This window comes from Sorex fumeus, unplaced genomic scaffold (genome assembly GCF_029834395.1).
Source record: "Sorex fumeus unplaced genomic scaffold, SorFum_2.1 ptg000150l, whole genome shotgun sequence".
NCBI classification, from domain to species: domain Eukaryota; kingdom Metazoa; phylum Chordata; class Mammalia; order Eulipotyphla; family Soricidae; genus Sorex; species Sorex fumeus.
The window spans coordinates 147,056-171,718 of NW_026606207.1; the positions used below are offsets into that span (position 1 = coordinate 147,056).

The 24,663-nt window shown below is 54.9% G+C and overlaps 1 protein-coding gene across 1 annotated transcript; it reads right to left on the reverse strand.

The window, feature by feature from the left end:
- Positions 1-5,009: 5,009 nt before the first annotated feature.
- On the reverse strand, positions 5,010-24,356 carry PARD6B (par-6 family cell polarity regulator beta). Its single transcript, XM_056106943.1, has 3 exons — positions 24,026-24,356; positions 18,331-18,553; positions 5,010-8,112 (listed from the first exon to the last, which is right to left on the reverse strand). The coding sequence occupies exons 1-3, from the start codon at positions 24,089-24,091 to the stop codon at positions 7,265-7,267; spliced, it is 1,137 nt and encodes a 378-aa protein (XP_055962918.1). The 5' UTR covers positions 24,092-24,356; the 3' UTR covers positions 5,010-7,264.
- Between the last annotated feature and the right edge of the window lie 307 nt (positions 24,357-24,663).

Genomic DNA, 24,663 nt, shown 5'->3' on the forward strand with positions numbered 1-24,663 from the left:
ATATCATATGCCTAAAACTCAGCTATCAATAACTTCGTGAATCATCGTTCTTTAATCAAATTTATTATTATTTTTAAAGAAATAGCTCTTCCTTATTTTTTTTTTTCTTTTTGGGTCCACCTGGCGATGCTCAGGGGTTCCTCCTGGCTCTGCACTCAGGAATCACTCCTGGCGGTGCTCAGGGGACCCTATGGGATGCTGGGAATCGAACCCAGGTCGGCCGCGTGCAAGGCAAACAAACGCCCTTCCCGCTGTGCTATTGCTCCAGCCCCCGCTCTTCCTTCTTTATGGGTTTGATTTTTCCTTCTGGGGCTACGCCCAGCAGTGCCTAGGGGTTACTCCCGGCTTTGCACACAGGAATGACTCCTGGCGATGCTCGGGGGACCGAATGGTATGCCAGGGATTAAACCCAGGTCGGCTGCGTGCAAAGCCAATGCAGTATCAGAGCTGTACTATCGCTCTGGCTCAAATCAGAAGTTTTTCATCTCGTACAGGTTCACCTTGTTTAACGTGCAATCAAGTAGAGAGAAAATCCACATCCTGACCTACAGGCGCCAACACGTATCTGTGTTCTGGATCCCTCTTTCAGTGTTTTAGTTTGTTTTGTTGGGGGCCACGAGCAACTGTCCTCAGGGGTCCCTCCCGGAGGTACTAGGGGACCACACAGTGCCCGGCATTGAACCCAGGCCCTTGGCATGCGAAGCATGTGCTCCGGGCCCTGGCGGCCTCTCCCTGGCCCTCCAGGCCTTCCTCACTGTGGGCTGTGGCTTTTCAAAAAATGCTGAAAGCAATTAGGCTGGCATGCTGGGAACTGGGTGACTCACGGCATTCCACCCGAGACCGTGCAACTCCGTGCCATCCCCGCGGGTCCGAGAGAGCAAACCCATTACTCGCTGCCAAGATTTGAAGGACAAATTGCAGTCGCTTATATTTTAAGCCACTTCTTTATTTTATTTTATTTTATTTTATGTTTTTGCTTTTTGGGTGACACCCAGCGATGCACTGGGGTTACTCCTGGTTCATGCACTCAGGTATTACTCCTGGCCGTGCTCGGGGGACCATATGAGATGCTGGGAATCGAACCCGGGTCGGGCCGCGTGCAAGGCAAACACCCTACCCACTGTGCTATCACTCCAGCCCCAACCACTTCTTTATTTTTATTTTTTTGCTTTTTGGGTCACACCCAGCAATGCTCAGGGGTTACTCCTGGCTCTGCGCTCAGGAATTATTCCTGTTGGTGCTCGGGGGACCATATGGGATGCTGGGAATCGAACCCGGGTTGGCTGCATGCAAGGCAAACTCCCTACCCACTGTGCTATTGCTCTAGCCCCTTAAGCCACTTTAATTTCTTTCTGTAGTTTTCTTTAGGGACCCCGTCTGGCAGTGCTGGGGTTGCTCCAGAGGGGCCTTGGAGCGTTTTGTGGTATGTGACCCCGGGCTTCTCCAGACAAAGCCTGGGTTCAGACCATTGAACCATTTCCTCAGGCCTTTAATTTTTTTTTCTTTTTTGGGTGACACTCGGCAATGCACAGGGGTTACTCCTGGCTCTGCACTCAGAAAATACTCCTGGCGGTGCTCAGGGGGACCATACAGGATGCTGGGAATTGAACCCGGGTCTGCTGCGTGCAAGGCAAACGCCTTACCCGCTGTGCTATCGCTCCAGCCCCAGGCCTTTAATTATTATTATTTCTAACTTTTTGGTTTATTTTTGTTCGGGGGCCACACCTGGCGGTCCTCAGGGCTCTGCACTCAGGGATCACTCCTGGCAGGGCTCAGGGGACCATACGGGGCTTTGGGGATCAAACCTGGGTTGGTCATATGCAAGGCAAGCGAGCGCCCTCCCCACTGTACTATCTCCCTAACCCTATTTTTTTTTCTTTTTTTAAGAAAAGTCATTTAGGGCTAGAGAGACGGTGTAGGGGTTCAGCCCCTTACCGTGCATATGACTGACCACGGTTTGCTTGCTGGCTAGCATACGGTCCCTAATACTGCGAGGAGTGACCCTGAACACAAAACCCGAGTAGGCATTGAGCACTGCTGGGTGAGCCCCAAAACAAAAAAGAGCAAAAGAACTCCCAAATCTAACCAAAACCAATGAACTTGTTTTACTGTTTTTTTCACAAACAGTAAAAACTCCTCTAATTTTTTTTTTCTTTTTGGGTCACACCCGGTGATGCACAGGGGTTACTCCTGGCTCATGCACTCAGGAATTACTCCTGGCAGTGCTCGGGGTACCATATGGGATGCTGGGAATCGAACCCGGGTTGGCTGTGTGCAAGGCAAACGCCCTCCCCGCTGTACCATCGCTCCAGCCCCACTTCTAATTTCTTTTTATCACTGAGCATTGTATAGATACAAGTTTGCTTGATGGCTACAGAAATACTTCCATTTTCTTTGCACTATTTTAGAAGAATGTGCCTACCATTTGTGTGACTTAAAACTTAAAAATGACTTTTGGGGGCAGGAGTGACAGTTCAGTGGGGAGGGCGCTTGCCTTGCACCCCGGCATCCCGTATGGTCCCTGGGGTCCTCCAGGAGTGTCCCCTGAGCACAGAGTCAGGAGCAAGCCCTGAACACTGCTGGGTGTAGCCCAAACCCAAAATACATGCTGTGTTGTGTGTGTGTGTGTGTGGGGGGGGGGTAAAGGGAGAGAGGAAAGGCTGTGTGTCCAGGAGAGAATGAGGCCTTCTCTCGAGAAAGTGCAAAGGGGTGACCCATGTGCCACATGAAAATGGGGGGGGGGGCCTCAAAATACAGTGAGTTGCAAAAGAACATTTAAAAAGTTTCCTCGATGGGGCTGGAGCGATAGCACAGCGGGTAGGGTGCTTGCCTTTATACGCGGCCGACCCGGGTTCGATTCCCAGCATCCCATGTGGTCCCCTGAGCACCGCCAGGAGTAATTCCTGAGTGCAGGGCCAGGAGTAACCCCTGAGCATCACCGGGTGTGACCCAAAAAGCAAAATAAATAAATAAATAGATAAAAAATTAAAGTTTCCTCGACTGGGGGCTGGAGTTATGGTACAGCGGGGAGGGCATTTGCCTTGCAAGCGACCGACCCCGGGTTCAATTTCCAGCATCCCATAGGGTCCCCCGAGCACCACCTGGAGTAATTCCTGAGTGCAAAGCCAGGTGTGACCCCTGTGCATCGCCAGGTGTGACCCAAAAAGCAAAATATACGGTCACAGTCCTCCCGTTGTTCATCGATTTGCTCGAGCGGGCCCAGTAACGTCTCCATTGTGAGACTTGTTACTGTTTTTGGCATATCGACTATGTCACGGGTAGCTTGCCAGGCTTTGCCATGCGGGCGAGATACTCTCGGTAGCTTGCTGGGCTCTCCGAGAAGGGTGGAGGAATTGAACCTGGGTTGGCCCCGTGCAAGGCAAACGCTCTACCCACTGTGCTATCGCTCCAGCCCCTCGATGTGTTTTTATTTTTCGCTTTTTGGGTCACACCGAGCAATGCACAGGGGTTACTCCTGGCTCTGTGCTCAGGAATTACCCCTGGCGGTGTTCAGGGGACCCTATGGGATGCTGGGAATCGAACCCGGATCGGCCGCGTGCAAGGCAAACGCTCTACCCACTGTGCTATCGCTCCAGCCCCTTGACGTGTTTTTATTTAATTTTTTGCTTTTTGGGTCACACCCAGCAATGCGCAGGGGTTACTCCTGGCTCTGTGCTCAGGAATTACTCCTGGCAGTGTTCAGGGGACCCTATGGGATGCTGGGAATCGAACCCGGATTGGCCGCGTGCAAGGCAAACGCTCTACCCACTGTGCTATCGCTCCAGCCCCTTGACGTGTTTTTATTTAATTTTTTGCTTTTTGGGTCACACCCAGCAATGCGCAGGGGTTACTCCTGGCTCTGTGCTCAGGAATTACTCCTGGCAGTGTTCAGGGGAACCTATGGGATGCTGGGAATCGAACTCGGATCGGCCGCGTGCAAGGCAAATGCTCTACCCACTGTGCTATCGCTCCAGCCCCTCGACGTGTTTTTAAACACAGGAAGGATTACCTTCCATATGGCAGGAGAACTCGTGCAGAGAAAACTAAGCCGATGAGAGGGTCTGTTTGAACTCAATGCTCTGTGTTGTTCATATAAACCGAGCTGACCCATATAGGCCACCATATAGGCCAGACTACACACAAAACCCAAAGCAAGTGAATTTGAACTTCAGAAGATCAAGTGGTTACAAACATGACAAGCGACTGGTGTCTCATTTCAAGTAACCTGAACAATGTAACGAGTTGGAGAGCAGGCGTCATAAACACTTTAAGTGGTGGCAGGCACCCACCCACGTGGGGGTGCTGTAAATGTACTTATTTTGGGGCAGTCCTTTAAAAGTGAGAAGTTGAGAGGCCGGAGGGAGAGTGCAGGAGGGAAGGTACTTGCCTTGCGTGTGGCCGTCCCGGATTCAATCCCAGTACACCAGACGGTCCCCCAAGTCCCACCAGGAGCGATGGCCGAAGTGTAGAGCCAGGAGTAAGCCCTGAGCACTGCAGCGTTCTGCCAAACAAAACCCCCCAAATCTCCACCACTCCGGTCCCCCCCAAAAAGTTGAGCCAGAATCAACTTTCCTTCATCAGCTTCTAACAGGTGCGTGGAAAACTTTTTTTTTTTGCTTTTTGGGTCACACCCAGTGATGCTCAGGGATTACTCCTGGTTCTGCACTCAGGAGTTACTCCTGGCGGTACTCAGGGGACCATATGGGATGCTGGGAATCGAACCTGTGTTGGCCATGTTGGCTGTGTGCAAGGCAAACGCCCTACCCACTGTGCTATCGCTCCAGCCCCCAAAACTTTTTTTTTTGCTTTTTGGGTCACACCCGGAGATGCTCAGGGGTCCTGGTTCTGCACTCAGGAGTTACTCCTGGCAGTGCTCAGAGGACCATATGGGATGCTGGGAATCGAACCCAGGTCGGCCGCGTGCAAACGCCCTACCCGCTGTGCTATCTCTCCAGCCCCTGAAAAACATTTTTGCTGGGCAACTTTTTATATATTTGCAAACACGAAAGTAGCCTTTATACAAGTCTATCTTTATTTGTAAAAAATAATACACAACTAAAGCTGATTTGATTTTAAAAAAATCAAAATTCATTTTGTGAGAATGTACATTTTATAATAAAATTGTATTAAAATACTGACATTTGATAGTTTAAACAAAGTTTCATTCATGTAAAAATCATATTGTTGCATGTAAAATTTAATTAGAAAATTCATAGTTCACAAAAGTACCTATTTTGTTGATAGCTCATGAGAACATTATCATAAATTTACTTAAAATACAGAACAAAATTCACAGTCGGCTTGACGTTTAGTACTGTAAAATTTTAGGCTGAATCCACTGTTATTTTTGGTAACAGGTTCTCTGGAAATAACCGAAAATTTATTGTATAACCAAGACTATTGGTTTCATAACACATCTAATAAATTGTTTCACCAAGTAATTTAAATGGAATCTAATTGAAAACACCATTGGTTATATATATACCCTTAGGATAAATAAAAAGCACTAGCAACTTTGATTTCCGTTGTCATGAATATACACAAGAAAAAAATCTGTATTTTACAGTTAAAATTTGTACAAAAAGTCAAGCCCTGAAGTATTTTCACCCCAAAGTTCTGATGTTAAAACTTTGTTTAAAAAGAGAGAGAGCAAGAAAAGAGGTAGTATGTGAAAGTATTTTTACTTAACATGTTGAACCCCTGCACCACCTATAAATAAAATTCCATTTTCTACCCAGTAACGTTATTTTTGTCAGCCAAGAGTCAGATTTCTATCACTCACAGAATGTAAAGTTGGAATGCCATTGGGAAAAAAAGTGGCCTATAAATAACTTCAGTGAATTCAACAAAAAGTACATAATGTCGTGCAGTTAATAGTTTAGTGGTAATGTCTAGTGGTAATATGAACAAAATACATCCAAGTATTTTGAGTCGAGTGAGCTTCATTTAATCAAGACTTTCCTTCTTCACAGAGTTCCAGCACACAGAGCGAATATCCTTCAAAACGGAGTCATTGGATTCTTCATTGTCTCAACGGCACGCGACTGTTTCAAAGGTGCCCACACTAGCCCTGCCGTGAGGTGAATAAATAACTGAGCGATGCCCACAGGGACCCACGAGCCTCGCACGTGTCCCTAGCGCCAGCGCGCTCCAGCCCTCGGTCCCCGAAGCGCAGGCAAGGGAGGAGCCGAGCGAGCAGCTTTGCTGACAAACACGGATGCCCCGGAAGAGAAAGCAGCAGCCCCAGAAAACTGAGCAGAGACACACGCTACCTGCACAGGGCGCGGATTATGGTGTCTGCTGAAGAGGGGACGCGAGATTCCCAGAAATCCCATGAAGGAAAGCCCCATTTCCTTTTTAAATATATAAAAAGTGCACATTTATCCTGTGTGTAAAAACAAGAAACAAACAAACAAACAAACCCAAGACCTTTGTGATTTGGGGGCATCTTTCACCCAAAAAAAGGATTCACACTACTCGAATACATTAAAGTATAAAGACAAAACACTCTCTCTCTCTCTCTCTCTCTCTCATTCTCCAAAAGGAATGATGTAGGATGTCCAGGGAGTTTGGGAATAAGGACACAGAGACTGGAAGGATAATCTTGCCATGGTTCTGAGCTAGAACATAAAGTGTAAGTTCTATTCACACGGAACGAGCCTGCAAAAGTAACGGCAAGAACATGGAAGGGAAATGGAACTCATCACTCAAAAACGCAGTTTCAAGGTTCAGCACCCAGGAAATAAACCCTAAAAGCAAGACAATCAATGGGCTTGATTTCTTAGAAATTAGCAAAAAAAAAAAAAAAAAAAAAAAAAAGGTTAAAAAAAAGCATTTGAAAAAATTATGGTCACAATTAGTAACATTGAAAAGTGGGAAATCGAGAGGCTGGGAACTTAAAAAGCTGCAGTTGTCCAGGTACCGACAGCAAATGAGACTTTTTTTTCCACGTTGGACTCTCAGAGACGGGGTCAAAGGGCTCCGTACAGCGGGGGTGGGGGGTGGGGTGAGCGGATACCCCCCTTCCCAAGTAAGCCCCCCAAGGGATGTGCCGGCTCTGAGCATGTGCGAGCAAGTCCCCAAACAGTGTTTCACCAGCCCGAGATCCCTCAGCTTTAGACTCGGGTGCACCTCCCCCAGGGATCCCCGATTCCCGAAGTCCCCCGTGTGCGGGGCGGTGGCTCGCAGCCCCTCCTCGAGGCCATGCAGCGGTCCCTGGGTGCCCGCGGCGTGTGCAGTGAGCCCGGGGGCCACATCCCACGCCTCAGAGCGTGATGATGGTGCCATCCTCCTCCAGGAGTTTCTGCCCTGGGCTGTGCGTCTCAAACTCGGGGCTTGGGCCGCCTGCAGCGGGCGCGGGTGCAGTTAAACTCACTTCGCCGCAGGGCAGGAAACCGTTCTGCCCGGACGCGAAACTGAGCTCGATCTGTGTCAATGACTCCAGGCTCTCGGCGGCGGTCACGGCCTTGGGGATCTGCTGGGGCACCCCGTTGTCCTCGATGACGATGTCCTCGTCCTCGCTGTCCTCGTCCTCCTCCTCTTCCGGCTCGAAGCTCGGCCCCGCCGGCCGCGGGAGGCTCGGGAGGCTGTTGTCGGTGGACTGGCCCGAGCTCCCCGAAGTCCGGCTGTGGCGCACCACGTTGTTCCTCTGGTTGGCCGGCCGGACGGTGATGATGAGGTTGCGGCTGTTGGCGATCATCATGTCCGTCACCTGGTCCAGGCTCTTCCCGGAGACCTCGATGCCGTTGACCTCCAGGACCTCGTCGTTGACAGCCAGCAGCCCCGTGCTCTGGGCCAGGCCCCCCGGCACCAGCCGGGAGATGAAGATGCCGGGGACCTTCTCCAGGCCGTGTGGCGTCACCCGCACGCTGGAGCCGTCCCGGATGTAGAAGCCCAGGGGCTTCTCCGTGCCGTACTTGTAGAGCCGGACCCTGCGGTGCGTCTCCGGGAGGATGTCCACGTCGATGATGGACGACACGGGCCGGAAGTCCTGGGGCATGCTGATGACGATGTGCGGCTTCTTCCTGTGGTTGTCGGGCCGCAGCACGTTGGTCAGGACGTTCTTCTTCTTGGTCAGCGTGTCTGTCCCGAAGGCACTGTAGTCGGCTTCCTCTGCGGGAAAAGAAACCGAAACACTGTTGAAACAAAAAACCACCAACAAAACACCCCACGGTGGACGTCTGTATAGAGACGGTAACGAAAACACAGAGTCAGCCCTGTCACCTTCATTCAACATCAGCGGGTTCTAACCAGAGCGTGGGGCACCAGAGCTAAGTGTGCGCCCACTCCTCACGGCAGCTCAAGTGAGGGGGTGCGTTGAGGTGTGCGTGGAGCAGCAGGAAGATGCATTACCCGGAGGCAGACACTAGGGGGCCCTCTCAGGGGCACGTGGGCAAACCACAAATGCGGAATTTCACACAATGAAAGCTTGATCCCACTTGGGTGGTGGAGAATGTGCACTGGTGGAGGGACGGGTGAATGATCATGGAATGACTGAAACGCAAGCATGAAAGTTTTGTAAGTGTAGCTCACGGTGATTCAATAAAATAAGTAAAATTTTTTTAAATTTTTATTAGTGAGACACCATGAGGTACAGTTGTAGACTTAAAAATTTTCGTGCTTGGGTTTCAGTTATACAATGATCAAATGCCCATCCCTCCACCAGTGCCCATGTCCCACCACCACGGATCCCAGTATCCCTCCCACCCCCCAGCCCCCCAGCCCCCCTGCCTCTGTGGCAGGGCATTCCCTTTTGTTCTCTCTCTCCTTTTGGGTGCTGTGGTTTGCAAAAGAGGCACTGAGTCACAATCATGTTTGGTCTATAGTCTACTTTCAGAATGCAACTCCCACCCTGGGAGGATCCTCCCAACACCCTTTACTTTGGTGCTCCCTTCTCTATCTGAGCTGCCTTTTCCCCTAGCGTGTGCGGCTGGCCTGCAAGCCACGGAGCAAAATTCCTGGTACTAATCTCGGCCACTCTTGGGTGTTGGTCTCCTATTTTGTTACTTTATGTTCCCCAGATGAAGGCAATCTTTCTATGTCTATCCCTCTCTTTCGGACTCATTTCGCTTAACATGATACTTTCCATGTAGTATAACTTGTATGTAAATTTCATGACTTCCTCAAAATAAGTAACATTAAAAAAAGAAAAAAAAAGCTACACATACTACCCCCACCCCCCTTTTTTTCTTTAGCCCCGGCGATGCACAAGGGTTACTTCTGGCTCTGCACTCAGGAATTACTCCTGGCAGTGTTTGAAAACCACAGGGGATGCTGGGAATCGAACGCAGGTCACCTGCGCGCAAGGCAAATGCCGTACCCGCTGTGCTATCGCTCCAGCCCCACATAGCACACTCTCGACCACCCTTCGCAGCGCGTTCTTTAGAATGCTTCTGGGGCTTAGGGCACTCCTGTTCCACGATGCCTGGCGCTGACCCCTATCCCCTGCGCAGAGACAGGTGCGGCCCGGCCCTCCCTCCCTCCACGCCCTCCCTTGTCTCAGAATCTCCCGCTCCCGTATAATCACATTCGACTCCGTGACACGAGCAAAGGGCACCGGCTGCCAAGGTGCAGCGAGAGCGGGTCCGAACGCTGGCATGGGGGGGGGCGGCAGATCAGATAATCAAGTTAAACAGGGCAGATAAGACACATGGAAGGCAAACACAATTAAATGAACATATAGCTGACTCTCAGGAATTTGAGACTCCTGCACAAAAACTCTCCTTCAGTTTTTTCGGCTGGGGGTGGTGGTGGTGACGACTAGGTTCTTGTCACTGTCCCCCTCTGGAGAAGCGAGGACAGCCCCTGGAGGCAGTTTCTAGGTTAAGGAGGCCAACGGGCCAGCTGGCCGGCTGCCCTCCCCTCCCGGCACTCTCCCCGCACAAACTGGAGGGAGCTTGTGGGGCCAAATAAAAGTTGCCAGGTTTCTGTGTTTGGGGTCACACCAGGCGGTGCCGGGGACGAGGCTGGGGCGGGACCCTGGTGCTAGGAACAGCCTCGGGGCTCCGGAATGCACAGCTCGCACGCGGCCAGCCTGCAGGGAGCTATATATCCATGACCCAGAGTTTGGGTTTGATTTTTTTTTAGGTTAAAAAAAAATAAAATCTCCTTTTAAAATGCTGGCACCTAATTCAGTAATGAAATAACAACAGAACCCTTGCCGGGCTCCAAACCATCTGGCGCTGAACGCATCCTTCCAGCAGGGGAGAAGGAATCTCGGATGCGAACCAGGCGAAAGTGGGACACCTGGGCCGGGTGCTCTCTGAGCTCCCTGTGGCAAGAGACTTGACTGGCGCTCACAGAAGGAGCGAACGGGCGAGGAGCCGGGCTCAGCCGCAGGAACGCAAGTTGGAATCATGTTTCGAAAATATCTGGAACCCGGATAAATAAAGTCAGAACTTTCAAGGATTAGGGAAAACAAAACAACACAAAAAAACCCAGAAAACTTAAGGTCAGGGTTATAGCTCAAAGGCTGGACCAGGTGCTTAGCATGCGGGTGGCCCAGGTTGGAGCCCTTGAAGCTCCCAAGCATCACTGAGCACCCAACCAGGAGTCACTCCCAAGCACCATCATGTGTGCCCGCCCCCCCCCACCAAACAACAGGAGAGACCCCCCAGGGCTTGAGCTCAGAGCAGCCCTTGAGCGCCTTTCTGTGTGGTTCAAAAGGAAAATAATTAGGAAGTGTGCATTGTATAGCACGGTCCTCCCGTTGTTCATCGATTTGCTCGAGCAGGCCCAGTAACGTCTCCATTTTGAGAATTGTTGTGACTGTGTTTGGCAGATCGAAGACGCCACGGGGAGCTTGCCAGGCTCTGCCGTGCGAGCGAGATACTCTTGGTAGCTTGCCGGGCTCTCAGAGGGGCGGAGGAATCGAACCCGGGTCAGCCGGGCTGGCAACGTGCAAGGCAAACACCCTACCACTGTGCTATTGCTTATTATTATATTAGGAAGTATGAGAGAGGCAAAATCTACCCCCTCCCCGGAGCTGCTTTAAGCACCGTGATCCAGTCCACTGAGGCTGTGCCGGGCACTGCTGGGTTTTTGGGTTTTTTCCTCCCCTTCATTGTTGGGTCCACAGCAAAGGCCAAGCCTCCGGGGCCTCTGCAGGCTTGGCGGGCAGGAGCCCAGTAACAGTAGGGCTGCCCCCCCCCAAATGAAACAAATTAATTAAAAAGTGTCTTCTCTACACAACATCTCAAAAGGATTTCCATTTGAAGCCTCAGCGACCTTGACAAAGGGCGTTCCGACCGTACAAAGGGAGAGCGGAGCGAGGCTAAGTACATGCCTCGCTCATGGGAAACCCGAAAGGAAAACCCCAAATCTGCATAATTTGGCATCACATCCAGACGGGCTGAATGCTCGCTGCTCGGCTCTCCAAAGCAACATGGCCCGGGACAAAGGCACCTTTGTTGGTCCATCGAGCTAATCAGTTTCCAGCCACTGGGAGGAGAAATGCGTTGGCCTGGCGCCAGCACTCAGGGGCCGGGAGGGTAAAGGTGAAGGTCGGCGGGAGGAGCTGCTGTCCACCTGCGCGTGGGGCCGGCCGAACACTGCTAGACCCGGTGCCGGCGACCTGAAGCAAGAACCTTGTCCCCCCCGTGGATAATCGGCTGACCATGGACTTCAGGGACCAGCCCCCTGCACCTCCAGACAGCATAACTGGGACAATCCCCCCCACTGCTTCTCTGCAGGGGTGCCGTAGGAGCGCCCAGGGCCACTCCCTGTGATGCTATGCCCAGCAGTGTGGCTCAGCGGTCCAGTGGCACAATGACTGGCTGCAAGACCTTGGGGGGCCGCCAGCCAGCCAGGGCCTCACCCAAGGCCGGGGCTGCAGCTCAGAGGGGGGTTTCCAGGCCGCCACTGTGACAACAGTCACCAAACCGCCAAATCCAGGATGTGAGGAAGGGAGGCCGGAGGGCCCGCAGGCGAGAATGGGCGAGCACCCGGCAGCCCAGAGTGGACGGGAGCAAAGGGGGCAGGGCGGGAGGGATTCTGTGACCCCCAGGCAGGATCCCTGGACGCCACCCAACGGTCCCAGCGGGAGTGCAGAGCCCAGACGCTCTCACTAGGAGCCCAGCAGGAAGCCCGCAAGAATGAAACAATTTCCCCAACTGTTCTCAGGGCTGCGGCCTTTTCTGGAGTTTGTATCCAGGACCTGCATCTATAGATGATGTCCGGCTGGGCGCTGTCCCCAACACCTGCGTCCTTCTATGAAGTCCCACCCAGGCTGCAAGGCTGTCTCTCAAGAAAACCTTATTTACAAAACAGCTGGTGCGCCTTCCTCTGCCAACTCTTGCCCTAATCCGAAATGGTTACAAGAAACACAACTGGCAACTTTGAGAGGATTAACCCTAGCTGTGCCTGAGGGGGCAGCACGTGCTCTCTTGGCCTTGCAGGCGGATGTGCAGGAACAGGGAACAACACAGGCCGTAAGGGAGGAGGGGTCCTGGCGTGCCTTCAGGGGCACTTCTGGGCTGAAAGAGGGGGCAACCAACTTATACTTATAAACCCAAAGGGGCCCGGAGAGCTGTGGGGGCCCAAGGGAGTCAGCAGTTGGGAACGGGTATGGGGTGCAGGGAGCCTCCTAGGGGAGACAGTCGGGGAGGGGGACACCTGCCAAGTCCTGACCTGGGGGAGACGCCTGACAGCGGGTGTGTGTGTGTGTGTGTTAAAAAGACACCCTGGGTCCGGAGAGATGGCACAGTGGGTAGGGCATTTGCCTTGCACGCCGCCAACCTGGGTTCGATCCCGGGATCCCATATGGTCCCCCAAGCACCGCCAGGAATAATTCCTGAGTGCAGAGCCAGGAGGAACCCCTGAGCATCGCTGGGTGTGACCCAAAAAGCAATAAATAAATAAATAAATAAATGACACCCTGAGAATGTAGAGAATGTCCAACTCTCCTAAGCTCCTCCTTCCCTGCTGGGGAGTTTCTTTTTCTTTCACTTTCCAATAATCCTTTCTATTAAAGGGAGGGGGGAAGAGAGGCGGGAGAGGGAGGGAGGGAGGGAGGGAGGGAGAGAGAGGCCCACGACACAGCGGGGAGGGTGTCTGCCTCGCACACACTGGCCAAGGTTTCATCCCCGTAGCCCTGTGGTCCCCAGAGGGCTGCCAGGAATCATTTCCGAGCGCGGAGCCAGGAATAAGGCCTGAGCACCGCTGGGTGTGACCTAAAAACCAAAATCAAAACCAAACAAGAACTCGACAGACACCCTGAGCCAGAGGGCAAGCCTGGGGCAGGGCGGCCACAGCTCACCCCAGTACATCCCTCAGGAGTGACCCCTGAGGACTGCCGGGTAGGCCCCCAAAACGATGTCCATCCAAGGCAGGGAGCACAGGGTGGGGCAGGCCCCACCCGGGTCTGATCCTCCCGGGAGTGGCCCAGAGCAGAGCCTGAAGTCACCCCCAAGCACCACAGGGTAAGCCCCGCCCTTCTCCTGCCAAGAAAATAAACCAAATGTACATCCCTCAGGCGTTGGCTGAACCAGACAGGATGAAGACTAGCCCCTTCAAGAGCCTGTGGGGCTGCACCCCCACACCTGCAGGCGGGACTCGGTTTGGGGGCCGGTCACTGGTGGGGTCCGGACCACCCATTCCAGCAATGCCCGAGCCAAACTCCTCAACACTGGCCGCAAAGCCACTGCAAACTCGCTCTCCTCCCTCGCCCAACTCGGCAGGAGACCCCTGGGCGCCACCTCAGGAGAGAGCAAGTGTGAGGGGCCAGGCTTCCCGCAGAGCGCCCTAGAGCAGGACCGGGGCCTCCCTCCTAACAGGAGCAGACCTATCGGGACTCCAGGACACAAAACAGTCGTGAGGTTTCTCTTTTCTTCTTTTGCTGTTTGGGTCCCCTAAACAGATCCTGATCCTTTATAGAAGCGGTACTCCCTCCCCCTTCCCTTGTTTATTTGGTTAGGGTACATTTTAGCACAGCGGGTAGGGCGTTTGCCTTGCGCGAGGTAGACTGGGGTGAACCTGGGTTCGATTCCTTCACCCCTCTCGGAGAGCCCGGCAAGCTACCGAGAGTATCTCGCCCTCACAGCAAAGCCTGGCAAGCCCCCCATGACATACTCGATGTGCCAAACACAGTAACAACAAGCCTCACAATGGAGATGTTACTGGGCCCGCTCGAGCAAATCGATGAACAACGGGAGGACAGTGCTATAGTGCTTTTTGGGTCACACCCGGCAGTGCACAGGGGTTCCTCCTGGCTCTGCACTCAAGAATTACTCCTGGCGGTGCTCGGAGAGACCACATGGGATGCTGGGAATTGAACCCGGGTCAGCCAAGTGCAAGGCAAACGCCCTCCCCGCCCTGCGATTGCTCCAGCCCCAGTCATGAGGTTTCAACGGTGCGTCTCTGCCTCAAGGAAGCTTCATCTGGTACAATACAACACGCTGTAAAAGACTGCGTGGTTTTATCTTTTCAAATGCTTTTAAAATTTGTTTAAAAAATAATTCAGCTGGGGACTGGAGAGATAGCACAGCGGGTAGGGCGTTTGCCTTGCACGCGGCCAACCGGGTTCAATTCCCAGCATCCCATATGGTCCCCCGAGCACCGCCAGGAGTAACCCCTGTGCATTGCCAGGTGTGACCCAAAAAGCATCAAAAAAAATTTTTTTTCGCTGGTCCAGGGGCTGAAGCCTTAGTCCCGCGGGGAGGGCGCCTGCCTTGTGTAAGGCTGACCCCAGAGTTTGATCCCGGAGTTCCCGGAGGAGCACCGCCAGGAGGGATCCCTGGGCGGAGAGCCAGGACTAAGTGCTCGCACTGCCAGGTGTGGCCCCAAAACAATAACAGAAATTCACTTGGTGGCGTCAGCGCGAGGGCGGGTCTGCGCCTTCCGATAAGGCTGACAGGAGGCAGTAAAAGCTCAGCTCTGCTGCTGCGGCCGCGCTACTTCCCTGTCGCGAAGGCCCGCAGAAAGTCGACCTGCTGTGTGTGTCTTGGTTGCGTTTTGTCTGAGATCACCAGGGCCTGCAGAGGGTGTCCTGCTATGAAAGGGAGGGGCCTTCACTGGGGTGGGGGGCCCGAGGAGACCCTCTGAGGAAGCTACCTGAGCTCCAGCCTGCAGGGGGAGGAGGAGGCAGACAGTGCTCCGGGCAGAAGGAAAGTGGGGGGGAGATGCCTGCCGGGCACGTGGCTGACCAGGTCGGTCCCGGCACCCCACAGGGCCCCCTGAGCCCTGCCAGGAGTGACCCCTGAGCGCACAGCCAGGAAGAACCTCCGAGCACCGCCACGTATGACCCCCGAACATTATTTATTTATTTTTGCTTTTTGGGTCACACCCGGCAACGCACTGGGGTTAGTCCTGGCTCATGCACTCAGGAATTACCCCTGGCGGTGCCCGGGGAACCATATGGGATTCTGGGAATCGAACCCGGGTTGGCCGCGTGCAAGGCAAACGCCCTACCTGCTGTGCTATCAATCCAGCTCCAAACATTATTTTTTTTTTTAAGAAGAAAATGCAGGGGCCGGAGCGATAGTACAGTGGGGAGGGCATTTGCCTTGCACGCGGCCGACCCGGGTTCGATCCCCGGCACCCCATATGGTTCCCCAAGCACAACCAGGAGTGATTCCTGGGTGCAGAGCAAAAAGGAAAAAAAGGAAGAAGAAAACGCAAGTGCAGGACAGAGACAGCTGGGCCTTAGGAGGTGGGTCCGGGCTGAAGAGACGAAGAGACCACTAGTCAGCGGGCCGCCACGGAGGCTTCACACGGTGACCAAGGGGGCACCTTTGCCTCCCATGTCTGTATCGTGTACACACGCCATGTGCTGACCATACAGATAACCAACAGGGCAAATACACACGCAGATATACCGACATCATGGTGGGGCGGCCCAGAGTCACTCAGGTTGGCAGTGCTGGGGGACCAGGGCCACACCCAGTGGGGCGGGGTGCGGGCTAGGGGGTGTTCCGTGTGTATGTGGGGGGGGGGGCGGCGCTCATGGGACCCAGGCCCCTGAACACGTAAGGCAAGTGATCGGCCACTTGTGGCGCATCACTGGCCCCTCAATTTCTATTCCGGTCACTTCCTTTATTGTCCTTGGGTGGCACTCAGGGGCTCCTTCTGGGGGTGCTGGGGGGGGTGGGGACAGTGAGCTGAGGGCCCAGTCCTGCCTGAGGGAATTAGACGACTTGCTGGGGTCCACGGCATGCCAGCCACATTCCTGGGTCTCTAGACCGTCTCTCCCGCCCTCAATTTTTAAACAAAAATCGTGGGAGTGGCTACCTTCACGGGAGATTCAAAGGGAGACGGACTGTACTGGACTTTTACCTCGAAGATCAAACTTCCCTGGCTAAGGAGAGCTAGGCAGGAACCCTGAGCTAAGCCTTTGGGGCGGGGACTGGTTCAGGTTGCAAGATTCCTTCGACCCTGGTCCTGTGCAGTCCGGCCCCCAGGGCAGCCCCGGGCTCTCTCCTGGGCAGGGGCCTGCTGTGATGTGACAAGTTCCTGCCCAGAAGCGTCCCTCTCATCCCTCTCCCTCTGCTGCCTGTCCTGACCCTGCACAAGAATTCCCCTATGGCCGCTGACCAGACCCAGACCCAGACCCAGACACACAGACACACAGACACACAGACACACACCTCGCCTTCTCCATGAACCCCTCGTCCAAACATCTCCCGCACATGGCCTTGCAAGTGGGTCGGGGTCCAACCCACACAATCCTTCCCTGCTGGATCTCAACTCAGCTTCAAATCACCCCCTTTATCTCCCCAGCCACTTTCCTGACCTCTGACCTCCGGGCACCGCCCCCACCTCTGCTCTTTGTTCTGGCTGGCACAGGCTCCCCCAAGCCACCAGACGCCTCTGCCTCCAGCACCTGCACCCCCCCCCCAACACCACCTCTAGCCGCGGCATGAGCCGGGGAGGGCGAGGAAGCATTCTGTAAACAGTCCCGGGCTGCTCTGGAGGGTCACTCGGTGGACTTTCCTCCAAGCCCACAGAGCAGAGATAGACAATCTGTGGAATTTCAAAGGGCTGGGAGTGGTCTGGGGCTTATCAAGCGATGGGAAATAAAGTTTGCCTTTCGGAGGAGAGCTGGGGGCCTCGGGGCTGGATCACAAACACAGTTAAGGCTTTGAGCGACCCCAGGACAATGGGCTCCTGATCTGGAAGGTTTTTCCCAAACCAAAGACAAAGGGGCGCACTGGCCCTCTCACACGGAGCAGAGAGCACAGGGGCCAGAGGGGGCGGCCCCTGAGGTCCAACACTGCAGGACCCCATGGGCCGGGGTCGGGTGGGGGTATCCTGGGGAGTGCCGCCCCCCCTTCCCCCCCCATCAGGACTCAAAATAGAAAAGAAATGCTTTGTCATCTAGAGAATCAAACGTTTTCAATGCTCTTCTGCAAGACTAAAACCATGTTTACATTCCTCTGAAGCAATGGCTCACTACTGTCATTTTCCAGATAATTAACTATTTCTGTGGAGACGCCCCTCAAAGAGAGGGGGGAATCACCTGGAAGCCAGGCCTGCCACCTGCCGGGGGCCCACGGGGCTGGGCTGAGCATCGCTCTACCAAGCCGGAGAGAGGGGGGAGGAGCCCGGGCGGGCACCCGACGCCACAGGACACAGGAGGCGCACACACTGCCCCTTCCGGCAGTTACTGGCCCTCAACACCGCACGAGAAAGTTGGTCACCAGAGCCCCGAGTGTCCTGGTCTCCTGAGCCCCGCATGTTCTACGTCTTCCTGGGCGGGTGAAAAGCAATGGAGCAAAGGTCCAATAAATTCATAGTTTCCATTTAAGTGATCTAAGAGCAAGGGCTGGAGAGACAGTCCAGCAGGTGTGGCCTTTGCTTTGCATGTGGCTGATCCAGGTTCAATCCCCGGCATCCCCTGTGGTCCCCTGAGCCCACCAGGAAGGACCCCTGAACAGAACCAGGAGTCAGCTCTAAGCACTTCCACGTACAAGCCCCAAACCAACCAACCAACCAACCAACCAACCAACCAACCAACCCACAAAGCGACCCGAGCGCTGGAGAGAGAGTACAGAGGGGCTTGCCTTGCACACGGCAGGTCCTGGCTGATCTCTGGTGCTGGGCAGGGTGCTCTGAGCACTGCCAGGATTGAACCCTGAGCACAGAACAAGGAGAAAGCCCTGAGCACTGTTGGGTGTGGCCTAAGCGCTCTGAGCACTGCCAGGATTGAACCCTGAGCACAGAACAAGGAGTACGCCCTGAGCACTGTCGGGTGTGGCCTAAACACTCCCCACCCCCACACACACTGGATTTTTTTGGTTCGTGAAGCTCATGGCCGTGTGTGCGTGTGTGTGCATGTGCGTGTGTGTGTGTGTGTGTGCGCGCGTGCGTGTGTTTCCCGCGGCCATGGCCACTCACCCTTTCTCTGAATGAAGATCCGCAGCAGCGGGCTGGCCGTGGACACGGCCTTGTGGTAGTTGTCGTCGTTGTTGATGGGCAGCAGGTCCCCGTGGATGTCGGTGTAGCCCACCAGCACGTCCACGTTGGGGATCTTGTGCACATGCTGCAGCAGCCCGTAGAACTCCTCGAACCGGCCGGGCTTGGACCGCTCCAGCGAGAACCGGCGGAACTCGGCGCCGAACTAGAGACAGAACACGGGACGGTCAGCCCGCGCAGCACAGGACGACAAATGGACAGGCCGGCCGGGGGACGCGCCTTGGAGGCGGCCTCCTGCAGGCCACCAGCTGTCCCCAGAACCTGCCACCCCCGCGCTGGGGACAGTGGCCCGATGACTCAGCTTGGATTCTCCAGGCACCTGGACCCTCCCTTCCTGCAGGAAGCTAACTCCCCCCCCCCCCACCACCACAAAAGGCCCGTTGTTTCTTGGGGGAAGCAAGAAACACCCGGACACTTTCAGAGTAGGGGTCAGGGGAGACTGAGGCCCGAGGTCCAATCCTAGGCACCAAATACCACATGCCAAGAAGCCAATACAAGGACCGAGTTTTCTGGCACTAAGGTCCTATACAAAGGTCGGCGTGTTTGCAAAGAAACGGGCTTGGAGACAGCTGCAGCATCTTCACCATCATACTCAGGAAAAAAAAAAAAAAAACACCCCAGCTCTCTCCAAGCGTGTCCAATTAACACACAGGTGTTTGCACGGTGGCACAGGGACAGGCCCCGGGGACCCACAGTGCAGGCTGCCACCAACCCCTTGTGGGGCCGAGAACCACTGACCCGCTGGAAGACGCCAGGACGCCCCCACAGGGCAACGCCCAGTCCCGCCCCTTCCAGTCCCCTCCCCCAGGGCCGTGCCTCCCCCAAAGTGGTGCTCACAGGCCACAAGGAACTGGCTTCATCTGACCCAGGAGAAATAAGAGCTCTGGCTTGCCCCGGGCACCGCCTGGCACTGCCTTCGGTGTGGAAACGTGAGTCCGTCCTCCCCCAGCGGCCCCCAGCCCGAGGCCTGGGCACTGCACGGATCTGTGTGCGTTGTAACAGGGGAGCGGATACCACTGCTGCCTTCACTGATTTCAGCCACCTGATTCTTTTGTTTGTTTGTTTTTGGACCACACCTGAGGATGCTCAGGGCTCACTCCCGGCTGGCTCTGCTCAGGGAACCAAATGGGATGACAAGACTCGAACCCAGGTCGTCCACGTGCAAGGCCAGCTCCCTCCCCGCTGTACCATCCCTCCAGCCCCCTATCTTATTCTTTTTTTCTGTTTCCGCAGTGCTAGAAGCCGGCGCGTCACACGTGCGAGGCCAACACTCTGCTATGGAACCACATTCCCGCTCCTCCGCCACCCAGCTGCTTTTTAAAGTATTTTAAAGAGCTGAGGAGGTCAAAGGACAGGCGGGGGGAGGGGTGGGGGGGACGGACACACAACACACACCTCATATGGCAAGACCCCGAGCTTCGCCCCGGACACCCCCTCCGCCTGGGAGTCCCACCCCGGGCAAGGCCGGAGGTTAAGGGTCAAGTTCTGCTGGGAGTCACCCCAACGACTGCCACCACCGCGGGGTGTGGGTCCTATAACATAAAATCCTTTATTATTTTAGGGCCAGACAGTGCTTGCCTTGCATGCAGCTGACCCAGGTCTGCTCCCCAGCACCCCAAAAGCTGCCCTGAGCCCAACCAGGAGTAAGTCCGAGCACAGAGTCAGGAGTAAGCTCTGAGCATCGCTGGGTGTGACTCTAAAACCAAATCCTCCCCCCAAAAAAAGAGAAAAAAGTGTGTTTTTAAGCAAATGTGCTAGAACACTAAGCTAACCTTCCCTCTGAATATTCTGGATTAAAAAAAAGTATGAGGGGACATTGCGGAGAGGCACAGCGTTTGCCTGGCAGGTGTGAAGCTCAGGTTCAACTCCTCCACCACAAAATGGAAAAGAAACAGGAAGCCGCAGATGGCCTTCGCATGGCACACGAAGTCCCTGGCACACGAGGAACCTGTGTGAAGGACCTGCAACCATTCACATTCGCGGTTGCTGCAGCTCAAAAACGCAGAACTCAACACTACTTATTTATGGTTCTGGGACCACACAACTCCTGGCTTCCTCCGGACTCTGTGCTCGGGGGACCGCATGGGGTGCTGGGGTCGAACCCAGATCAGCTGTGTGTATGCCAAGCCCAGGACTCAACACTTTTTTTTTGGGGGGGGGCCTTTATTGGGGTCACACCCGGCAATGCACTGGGGTTACTCCTGGCGGTGCTCAAGTGACCCTATGGGATGCTGGGGATTGAACCTGGGTTGGCCACGTGGAAAGGCAAACGCCCTACCCGCTGCACCAAGGTTTTTTGTTTTTGCGTTTTGGGTCACACCCAGGGATGCTCAGGGGTTACTCCTGGCTCATGCCCTCAGGAATCATTCCTGGTAGTGCTTGGGAGACGATATGGGATGCTGGGGATTGAACCTGGGTTAGCTGTGTGCAAGGCAAATGCCCTACCCACTAGACTATCGCTCCGGCCGCTAGGACTCAACACTTGAACTGAAATACAACTCAATAATTGAAATGAAATTACAATGTGGCAGAACCACCTGCGAACGCGCTAAAATGCACTAAAGCGCACCCAAACCGGGTGGATAAATCAAGTCAAACACATTCCTGAAGCATAAACACCAACAGGGGAGAAGAAGGTGACTCATACCTAAGGCGCTCCGAAGGCCCAGTCACACCTTCATGTTGCAGAGTAAATAAAAACTGGGTGACGCCCTTCATATCAGGGAGCAGATGATGTTATCAAAAGTCATAGTTTCTCCTCAGTTTTCTTGATTCTGGGTCGCAACTAAGTTCCCAGCGCTGCTCACTCAGTCCAAGTCCTGGTCTTTCCCGTCTGTCCGGGAGCCACCAACGTCTAGCAACTGGACCAAAGGCGAGGGCTTCTGGGCTTTCACTAATGCCTCTGCATGAAAATTCCACCATTTTTCCCCCTCCTGCCTTAAGTGCTCTGATCAAAACAATGGGAACTTGTGTGGTTTCACAGACTTGCCCTTTGCAAATGTTAGCAGAGAAAAAGAGAAATTGTTATGCCTTTTGCAGCAAAACAATAGGATTAAGAGAACTTTCTGCGACATGAAGATGGAGAAAACTCAGACCCAACCAACAGCTAGCCTTGCTGTGGACACTGATGACCTTTTAAGTCTGGTCCGGTCCCAGTGGGTGTCCAAAAAGTTTCAGACCCCTTGCTTCGCCCGGTCCCCACTGGTCCATTCTGCTAATGCGAACTCCTTTTCACATTCTGTCTGCTTATGAAAAATAATTAGAAAATGTACAGCTGTGCCCAAGTTAAAAGACACCACCAAGACTGTTGATTAAGAACTTTCCCCGCTGGAGAAACCAAAAGATAAATCAGTTACCAAGGAAAAAGTCACATGGCAAACTGGTATCACAACTGAACTAGTTACACTTGCATTACCCAGTATTCTGATTAGCGGCACCATTTCCCCCTTTCTGGAGCAAAGATAATCAAGTCCACGGGGCAGTTCTTCAGCAGAAGTCTGGAAGCATCTTGTTGTGGTTGCTTAGAGATTAGTTGGGTAAAAAACAAAACCAAAGGAAACCTGCTAGATAACATGAAGCAGGGCAAAGAAACAATGTTGCCAAAATACACTCACTTCTTTCTTTTTAAATGGTTAAGATGACAAGTGTTTGGCCGGGCAGAGTGATGGATGGTACAGTGGGCAGGGAGTTTGCCTTGCATGCGGCCGGCCCGCGGGGTTCCAGCCCCAGCATCCCATATAGTTCCCTGAGTTCCAGCCCCAGCATCCCATATAGTTCCCTGAGTACCGCCAGGAGAGAGAGAAAAAAAAAAAGAGGACAAGTGTTTAATTCAATCTCTTACAGGTGACTGTGTCCATAAAATCCATTTAAACAGTTCACTGTGCCTTTTAGTGCCTTCCATCCCCGCAAGGGCTCAGAGCTCCAGACCCCACAGCAGGGGTCATGATGAAGGGAGGGATGGACAGGCACACGTAGAAGCTATACCTCCAGCCTGAGTCCAGGACAGATCGCAGATCAGTTGACAAGGAGGGTAGGACAGGCAGAGAGCCTGAAATTCCAGTCCCCCAGTGCTGCAGGCTTGCGAGTCCCAGAAACCACTAGAAGCTGCCGGTATTTATCCAAGCGCCCATCCCTCGCTTTTTCCTATGATAAAACATTAAAGAACTGCTCCGAAGATTAGGACCACAAATTGAACTTTCGAGATTACGTAACAGCCCAAGTGCTTCTCTTTCCTTAACCTCAACTCCCACAAAACCCAACTAGATTTAGAACAGAAAAAGCTGCGAGAAGGTTCAATGGCTGGGCACCAACCAAGCACTGGCTGCAAACAGCTCTTTCCAACCCGTCAGAACAGTTGAAACAGAGGCCACTTCAATCAGCGAGGGAGGTCTGGGGGAGGACCGGGAAAGGGCCTTTTCCTTAAACTGCTACAATTACCTTTGTAATCTTCTGAAACAGGTTTCTGACTGCCACCCCACAATACTAACCGGCAGCGAGTAACATTTTCAAGGGATGTTTGAAATGAACGTATGTACATACCCTTGCTATGATCTCACAGCGGCTCACAGAACTTTGCTTATCAACTTCAGATAATAAAAACCATTCTGCCCATGACTCACAGAGCTCTCGGACTCTCCTGAGCTCAAAATCGCTCCTGGCCTGGCCCTTCTTCACCGGGACTTACATTCAATGGTCAGGATTATCTGCTGACATCTCCCCTCCTCCTGTGTGTTTTGATCTTCCCAAGCTTATTTCCAACGTTCTTCAGGATGAGCCTTTTGTATTCTAGAAAGCCTAGAGATTATTCTATAAAAAGGGCTCAAGGCTTCGCCACGAGCAGCAGAGCTTGGCAAACTTAGGACCCCTTTTGGAGCTTGGTCTTGGAGAAGCCCAGCGGATTATCTGAGCGCCTGTTGGCTTCTCGGTTCAGGACACGTTTGCTGCAAATATTCCCCTGCCTGCTGATCTTTCTCGCCAATTCCGCCTCAAACCTCCCCGGGGAAGGCGTTCCCGCGCTCGGCCGGACAGTCCACCGGGCTCCGGGGCCGGCGGCGGACGCCTCCCCCTGCCAGACGGGGGCCACCCCCCCCCCAGCCCGGCGTGCCACGGATCAAGAATGCAAAAAAACCCACTTGACGTGGGGAGGGTATCGTGATGGAATGAGAAGAGCGGCTCTCAGACGCAAACCTGCCGAGCGCCCCTCCAAGGTAAGGCGATCCTGCTCGTTCCGTAGATTAAACGCATACCAGGGCGGCGCGGAAAAATCCCGAGCAGGAAGCGCCGCGAACTTGCAACAGCGCCGGAGTTCCCCGGGCCCCGTCCGTCACCCAACGCCCCCGGGGGCCGCAGGTTATTCTGTCACGACGGGTGCCCAGACCCCCCCGGGCCCATCGGCCGGGACGCAGAGTCCCCCCACGCCTCCCGCCCTCGGGGAAACCGTGGCCCTCCCTCCCACTCCTGCAGAGGAACAAGCCCCGAGCGAGGAGATGCGGCGCTGCCCCGGGCCCGGGGCAGACGCGGGACCCGCGCCCCGGCCACCCCCCGCCGCGCGCCCCGGAGCCCGGGGCTGCAGCCCCCCGGTCCCCCCGCGGCCCGCCCGGCCCGGGCCCGCGCGCACCTTGCTCTTCACCTCCATGGTGCCCAGGCAGCCGCTGCCCGGCCCGTGCCGGTGGCTGCGGTTCATGCTGCGGCCGGGCCCGCGGCGGCCTCCTCGGCCCGGGCCGCCCAGGGGAGCGCGGGGAGCGGGCGCGCGCGGCGGGCGCGGCGCCTCCTCCAGGCACCTGCGCGGCGGCTGCTCGCGCGGCGGGGCCCGCGGTGCGACTGCGGCGGCCTCGCTCCCTCCCTCCCTCCGGGTCTCGGCGGGGCCGCGGCGGAGGCGGGGGAGGGGGCGGAGCAGCGGGACGGGCGCCGCGGCAGCTGCCGACCGCCTCCCCCGCGAGCCCGCGCGCGCGCGCGTGCACCGGGCCGGCGCGCGCGCGCGCTCACCTGCAGCCCGGGCGGCCGGCGCGGAGGCTCGCGCTCCGCCCACACCCAATCGGAAGCGCGCACCTGCGCTCGCCGTGCCAACCAATGGGCACGCGAGTCGCGCGGCGCGGGGGCGGGCTCTCTGCGCCGCGGCCCCGCCCACCGCCGCGCGATTGGCCGGGCTCGGGGAGGGAGGGGCGGGATCACCTGCCGCCCGGGGCCGCCTCTCGGGACCCCGCCGGAGCCCTGGAGCGCGCATGCGCACGCGCCGGGGTTTCCGCCCGCGGCCGG

Bases quoted from the DNA above. Each gene is read 5' to 3' on its own strand.
- PARD6B (XM_056106943.1), bottom strand. From the start codon at position 24,091: ATGAACCGCAGCCACCGGCACGGGCCGGGCAGCGGCTGCCTGGGCACC. The intron at 18,554-24,025 runs GTGCGCGCGGGC...TTCTGTCTCTAG, and splicing joins CCATGGAGGTGAAGAGCAAG to TTCGGCGCCGAGTTCCGCCG. The intron at 8,113-18,330 runs GTGAGTGGCCAT...CTTTTCCCGCAG, and splicing joins GATCTTCATTCAGAGAAAGG to AGGAAGCCGACTACAGTGCC.